The 7,181-nt window shown below is 37.4% G+C and overlaps 2 protein-coding genes across 2 annotated transcripts in view; one reads left to right on the forward strand and one right to left on the reverse strand.

Moving 5' to 3' along the window:
• The window catches only part of LOC102586909 (long chain acyl-CoA synthetase 6, peroxisomal-like), a 13,782-nt gene extending 7,425 nt beyond the window's left edge, over positions 1-6,357 (forward strand). The window contains exons 10-23 of the mRNA XM_006344552.2: positions 251-340; positions 469-548; positions 637-730; positions 1,033-1,121; positions 1,443-1,531; positions 2,898-3,027; positions 3,149-3,267; positions 3,799-3,922; positions 4,013-4,099; positions 4,377-4,480; positions 4,574-4,659; positions 5,613-5,699; positions 5,815-5,901; positions 5,989-6,357. Of these exons, the coding sequence (XP_006344614.1) occupies positions 251-340; positions 469-548; positions 637-730; positions 1,033-1,121; positions 1,443-1,531; positions 2,898-3,027; positions 3,149-3,267; positions 3,799-3,922; positions 4,013-4,099; positions 4,377-4,480; positions 4,574-4,659; positions 5,613-5,699; positions 5,815-5,901; positions 5,989-6,087 (1,365 nt within the window). The 3' untranslated portion in view covers positions 6,088-6,357. The remainder of the gene's footprint in view (positions 1-250; positions 341-468; positions 549-636; positions 731-1,032; positions 1,122-1,442; positions 1,532-2,897; positions 3,028-3,148; positions 3,268-3,798; positions 3,923-4,012; positions 4,100-4,376; positions 4,481-4,573; positions 4,660-5,612; positions 5,700-5,814; positions 5,902-5,988) is intronic.
• A 465-nt stretch (positions 6,358-6,822) lies between these two features.
• LOC102587246 (probable Xaa-Pro aminopeptidase P) overlaps positions 6,823-7,181 on the reverse strand; it is an 11,022-nt gene continuing 10,663 nt past the window's right edge. The window contains exon 13 of the mRNA XM_006344553.2: positions 6,823-7,095. Coding sequence (XP_006344615.1) covers positions 7,024-7,095 — 72 coding nt within the window. The 3' untranslated portion in view covers positions 6,823-7,023. The remainder of the gene's footprint in view (positions 7,096-7,181) is intronic.

Below are 7,181 nucleotides of genomic sequence, written 5' to 3' on the forward strand. Positions count from 1 at the left end.
TTTTTTTTTTTGGGGGGGGGGGGGGGTTAGAGACGGGCCTTTTCATGTTTTGAGTCTATTAAAGTAATAATTTTGGGAATTACTTTAAAGTTGTAACAAAGTTGTAATCAGAATTTGTTCTAATGTCGTGTATTCTCTCTACTTTCATTTTACATTATGGACATTCTTGCACATCATTAGCTCTTTTCCTACAACTTAACTATACTTCTGTAGAAACTTTACAATGACTGATCTACATGCTTACCAATAGGGCTGCAGCAGTATGCAACCCTTTTGCCCTCCCAGGCCTGAAGATATTGCTACCATATGCTATACTAGTGGTACTACGGGGACACCAAAGGTATTGCTTATACTTCTTCAACTTCAGAATCTGCTAACTCGACCAGTACCTGTAGTGGTTATTTCTCTTGTTAACAAGATCTTGTCAGGCCCTGATTTTTTTTCCTCGTTTTTTCCCTCTCTTGAAAGGGTGTCGTATTATCCCATGCAAACCTGATAGCAAGTGTTGCAGGCATGACCCTTGCAATCAAGTTTTATCCATCTGACATGTGAGTTGGCCTAAAAATGTTTGTCTATCTATATAAGGCATAATTGATTTATTCCTGATTAGTGTGTACTATGTGAATATTTTTACAGATACATATCCTATCTTCCCCTGGCGCACATCTATGAACGTGCCAACCAAATTACATCGGTATATTATGGTGTTGCTGTTGGATTCTACCAGGGGGTATGCCAGTTAATTGGATATTAAGTACTTATTTAGTCTTAGCTTCTTGGTGTAGCCTTGTTTTCTTAGACCTCTGATCCTGGATTCATGATCAACGAGCAAATTGGGTTTAATAGAAGTGTCTTTTTTTCAATTCATAAGTAGTTTTTGTAAACGTTTTGTAGAGATTAAATGCGTTGCTTTTAGCTCTACACTAATTCAGTTTATGAAGTATAAGCTCTTAAAGGGATCCTACAGACATCACATAATTCATTGATCTGTTTTGCACAGCATTACTTACCATTAGCATTTCTACTTTGCAGGACAATCTGAAATTGATGGATGATTTGGTGACACTTAGACCTACAATATTTAGCAGTGTTCCTCGTCTCTTCAACAGGATATATGCTGGGTAATATTTATGTGATCTGCTAAATAGTGTTTATCCTTTTTTTTTTTTTTTGGTTAATTGTGGTATTCAGGCTAGCTTGCATGCACCTCGACTTATTCCACGGGGTACCGGTTACCTTCCACGTACGGGTATCTCTGACCACCAAGGACTGGACAGATGGGAAGAAATCACCTAGTGTTTTTGTATTTGCGAGACATTTAACCTGAGACCTCATGGTTCTCAACCCACTTCATCGACCACTAGGGTCGCACCCTTGGGTGCTAAGTAGTGTATATCTTTGTAGACTGGGGTCTTAGATTTTTCCAATCTGCCTCATTATAGGATCGCAAATGCCGTACAAACTTCTGGTGTACTGAAGCAGAGACTGTTTAATGCTGCCTACAACTCCAAGAAGCAAGCTGTGATGAACGGTGAGTTATTTCAATTTAATTTGTGATTCTCCTCTGGTTGCTTTAGATGATTGCAACATACACTCATCTAGAAAAAGACGATCCCTCAATATCATGATGATGTGCAACACATTGGCTTCTGTCTATCACTGCTAGAACTCTGTTTCTCCTTGCTTAACAACTTTTATGTCCTGCCTCACAAATTATTCTAGGGAACTTTGGTGGCTCAATTCTCAAATTGAGAATGCACACTTCATGAATCTAGAACACTTCTCAAATAATGAAGAGAGAAGTTGACACGAGTTTCCATCTCGTCTTCCTTATTTAACTCATTGTTTGGAAACCTGTCTCATTCTCATAATATGGCGAGCCAATAAACATTTTAAAAGTATTTAATGGTTTGTGACTACCGTAAGTTTTTTTAATTCCTAATATAAGACTAGGACTCGTTAGAAAAGTTAAAGCATAAAAGAGAAGAACAAAGGCTTTCTTACCCATTTCAATCTTTTCTTTTGCGACGCGGATGAGGGTTATAGGGGTTGAGCTGTTATAGAGCATTTAATCAAATGATTATTTATAGTATTTGCCATTTGAGAAATTTTCCTTTTTCAAATCACGTGACTACCTATAACCAGAAAAATATCCAATGCAAACTTTTTATTTCAATAACAGTTGGAAATGTTTTAAAAGTTAAGGGCATAAAAGATGTGATGTACTGGAATTTCATTCAGTGGGCATTGAATATGAACTCTTAGATTTTCCTTCTTTTCTTTGAGGAAGAGTAGCTGTTTCTGAGCTGTTATAACAGAAATTAAATCAGATTTTATCTTATTGTATTTTTTTTTAGAGGACTTTGTTTTTCGAGTGGTCAGACTAAAACTCATTTACTCCCTGTAGAAGTATAATTTACTGTTCATGCCACAAAGCTGAGTTCTCCGATTCTGTTCTGTTGTGCTGGAAAGAGGTTTTAAGAGTCTAGTGTGCTTAAGATTTTAAATGAAAAGTGAATTACTTTCTATCAGCTAGTAAGTGTAGTATGTACAACCTGGAAAGAGTAGCGCATGCAAATTAAAATTATTACTAATACTCTGAAGAGATTCCTTTAGTTATCTCAAATCCCTTGAGAGTAGCAAGGGTCTTGGACTAATCCATTTATCAAGCAGTAGGTCACCTTAAATGAGCGAGGTGTGGGTGCCTAGGCAATATAATTAACTCGTGCTAGAAAGCTATTTGGTCACGCATTGGTTTATAAGTGTTACTGGCTTGGACGAAATCTGATGTTATCACGGATTATTGAGTGCATATCAGCTGTAAATATTTTTGCTTACTTTTGTGGCATATCTTTATGAGTTTTTATCTCTCTTTTAACAGAATCTCATATTTTCAGGTAGAAAGCCATCACCAATGTGGGATAGGTTGGTGTTCAACAAAATAAAGGACAAACTGGGCGGACGAGTTCGTCTTATGACCTCAGGTGCCTCACCATTGTCCCCTGACGTGTTGGAGTTCTTGAGAGTGTAAGTTGACCATTATTGCTGTTCTAAAGTACTGGGAGATTTTATTCATGAAATTCTGGCTCTTGTTGGTGCTGAGGACTTCCAGTAGTTGGCTTTGCTCTGAATAAATTCCTTCCTGCAGATGTTTTGGCTGTCTAGTAACGGAAGGGTATGGCATGACTGAGACTTCATGTGTCATAAGCTCAATGGACGAGACTGATAACTTAACTGGTCATGTTGGTTCTCCGAATCCAGCATGTGGTGAGGTTTTAACTAATGATGGCATATAAACTTCTTTACTGTCACTAGTTACTGTTCTTGATTTGCTTTTCCTTCGATATTATTCTCCTTGTTGAGCTGAATTTAAAGGCTGTTTGAGGCATTGAAAAGGTTTTCATGACCATTGGAAGGTTAATAATTTGTTTATAGAAGCTTAACAACATGGGAGAAATTCATGAAAAAGTTCCTAATTGTGTAGCAGTCTAGGAGGGCCAAGATTTCCACTAAAAAGTTTGTGCTGATAAGTATATCCGCGAAATTAGAAGCTTGCAAGAGAAAATTAAGGCTTAACTTTAAATGCCAACAAGGTTAATATGCAGAATTACCTTGCACAAAATGTCGTAGTACTATAAGTGAACTGCACATTCCCATGTTGAATTTGCTAAAGAGTGTCAACTTTCTTTGTGTGGTTCCTGTTCTTCTATTACTTTTTGCAGCACTATAGTTAACTTAATGATTGCTAAAGACGATCTGTATCTGAGTTTAACTTGTCTACGACACTGCTATTTTCAGAGATAAAGCTCGTGGATGTCCCCGAAATGAGTTACACATCAGAGGATCAGCCTCATCCTCGTGGAGAGATTTGTGTTAGAGGTCCTATTGTTTTTGAAGGCTATTACAAAGATGAAGTGCAGACGTACATACCTTACACATTGATATTTCATTTCTTGTTTTGTCATTGCTATGAGTTTCTCCAAGATAATTTGCCTGACCTAGTAGTCAACAGGAAGGAGGTAGTTGATGATGACGGTTGGCTGCATACTGGTGATATTGGATTATGGTTACCTGGTGGCCGATTGAAGATTATTGACAGGTAGAATCTATTCGACTTGATCAGGAGAGACAACCTTAGATATTTTTAATTTGAGATACAAAACAACTTTTTCTCACCCCACCTATTAATTTGTGGGCACCTAGTGGTTGGCGAGGATTTCTGACAACCCTACCATTGCCATCAATTTTTTTTTAATTATGATGTAGTTACATCGTTTTCAACGTTAATTTACCCCTTTTGATATTAGAACATCTATCTTTCTGTGCCTTGCTTGTCTTCCATGGTAGAATGATCTCTGAATGGTCATTGTGGACAGGAAGAAGAATATCTTCAAGTTGGCACAGGGTGAATACATAGCTCCTGAGAAAATTGAGAATGTTTATGCTAAATGCAAATTTATTGCACAATGCTTCGTCTATGGTAAGCAGATAATGGAATTCTCTCTTATGGAATCATTAAATCATGTCCTTTGCTCACTATAATGTCCTTTGCTCACTGTTGCAACATTCACAGGTGATAGCTTTAATTCCTCTTTAGTAGCAATAGTTTGTGTAGAGCCAGATGTCTTGAAGGAATGGGCATCATCTGAGGGAATCAAGGTAGCTCTTAATTTTCAACATTTAGTCATTGCATTTACATCTTGTGAAATGCTTCACTTAAAGCAAACTTGTGCCAAGGTCATCATTGGAGTTTCGTGTTGCATTACATTAACTTTCATATTTTGAGTGTGTTATCATTAACTCTGCACAGAGCACATCAGCTGCGCTTATATTCACACAGGTAGAAAATTACAACTTGCTATTTCTTCCCATCTAGCCTTGGCCATTCGTGGACAAGGTTACCTGGTACCTGTTCCTACCTTGTTGGTGGGAGGTGGCAGGTATCCTGTGGAATTAGTCGAGGTGTGCACAAGCTGACCCTGACACCACGGTTGTAAAAATAAATTACAACTTGCTTCTAGAGCTTCCCATAAAATATACTGGTAATTAATGTCTGGCTGACTTTTGATCCTGCTGATGGCTTATTTCGATACATTCCTCATTGATTTTCCCTTGGTCAAGTAAAATCTTGGAAATTGACACATTTCGCTAAGCACAATAAATAATCTAGTCATGATATTACATAAAGCCACTAAAGCAAATATAAGACATCTAACTGACACAAACAATAAAAACCTTCTTGATGCTTTTCAATGGAATACATTACTTCATCTAAAAAAAACATAACTTTTGAAATATGAACTTTTGTAAGACATCTAAAACTCATTAGTTTCTAGATTTGGTTATATATCATCCATTGGAGGAGATGTAAAGTTCTACGTTCAGTAATAAGTTTCAAACAGTTCAGCCTAATGTTTTCAGTACTTAGTATTCAGTAACTAAAATCATTCACCAATACAAAATTCAGTCATCTGACCTGTTCTTCAGAATTTAGTTTTACGAAATAGCTGTAAACAAATGAAATTTTAGGCTGTGGTGTCGAAGATATTTGTTTGTCATTCTCTAAGAAGCTGGCTGATTTGTTTCCCTTGGTTTTAATATGATGTCTCCAGTATGAAGATTTGGGACAACTATGCAATGATCCAAGAGTGAGGGCTGCTGTTCTTGCTGAGATGGATGCAGTCGGAAGGGAAGCTCAGGTAATTTGTTTGACTTTGGCTTTCTTTTACTTTACCTGGCTTTTTGTTTCTTAAAATGCCAAAGTGATCTCTCAATTGATCCGGCAATTGATGCTCTCTTTGCTGCAATACACAGTTGAGAGGTTTCGAATTTGCAAAAGCTGTAACATTGGTTATTGAGCCTTTCACAATCGAAAATGGCCTTCTCACTCCCACGTTCAAGGTAATTTCACTTGCATTTTTCAATGTTCTAAATTTTATGGGTGAAGATGTCTTTGTTAATGTACTTCTCTTCTGTTTCAATTTCCAGGTCAAGAGGCCTCAGGCGAAGGCTTATTTCGCCAAAGCAATATCTGACATGTATAAGGAGCTCTCTACATCAGATCCAGCATCCCAGAAATCACTATGACCAAATGCAGTCGAGAAAGCTTCAGCTCTTCACCCACACACTTTCCCTTCCAAAATAAATACCAATCAAAATGATTATTGTAGAATAGTAAGCTCACAGAGGATTTTTTTAATCTTGAGTTTATAGATTTCTTGTTGTAGTATGTACAATGCTCAAATAATTTAAATTCAACGAAATCTTTTCTGAGATATAAATAATAATAACCTCGACAGCTTATATCTGGATTTTGATGGCAAATTTGTTAATAAAGCATGTAATTGGCCAGATGAATGGGATGGAATTTTTAAAAATTTAACTGTGTAGCTATTGACTGCTCTCTGTGCATCGAGCCTCTGAATGGCTCACACATGTCGACAGAAAAACTGAATTCGAACTGCTATTCAAGCTTGGACTCAAAAGGACATCTAATACAAGCCGGTTAGCCTAAGACAGCAAAGGCCCAGTTCCAGTAATGGAGGGCAGAATGGGTTTGCAAACGTTATGGTTGGTTGAAGATGGGGGTAACAAAAAGGTGTTGGGAGTTAACTGTGCATTTGTATATCAAATTGTGATTGCGCTCCTGGAAAGACAGTTCAGATCGCGCTGTTCCTTAAGTCTTGTATCAGCAAAACTATGGTAACATGCATGGGAGTAATGGTGCTCAGGTTTGGGAAACCGAAGAAGAAAATGGTGTGTGGGGTGGGGTGGGTCGGGGGTTGAAGCAGATAGCAGGGAGAAGAAAAGTGCAGCACAATATTGTACATTTGCGGAGGTCCTTTAACATCCCTTAATAATAATGTTAAAAACAGTTCTTAGTATATTGTACAACAAAGTTCGTTTGCCTGTCTATACTGTGTATCAGTAGCTGTTACTCTAAATTATCAAATTATTAATCTCCTATGTACAAGAATGGATGAAGGATAGAATAACGTATTATTGACAGCATGTATAAAGAAATTACAGCTTTATAATAGGCTGTGTGTTGTTCCAAAGCCATTGGCGTGCAGAACCATCCAGCAGAGGTGAAACCTAAAGATGATCTCCAGTTAGCAAATAACAGTCTTAAACATGAAATAAACAACCACAAAGTCTGCTCTCTTTTTTTTGGGGGGGGG

The sequence above is a fragment of the Solanum tuberosum genome, unplaced genomic scaffold (assembly GCF_000226075.1).
Source record: "Solanum tuberosum cultivar DM 1-3 516 R44 unplaced genomic scaffold, SolTub_3.0 scf00060, whole genome shotgun sequence".
In the NCBI taxonomy this organism is placed as follows: domain Eukaryota; kingdom Viridiplantae; phylum Streptophyta; class Magnoliopsida; order Solanales; family Solanaceae; genus Solanum; species Solanum tuberosum.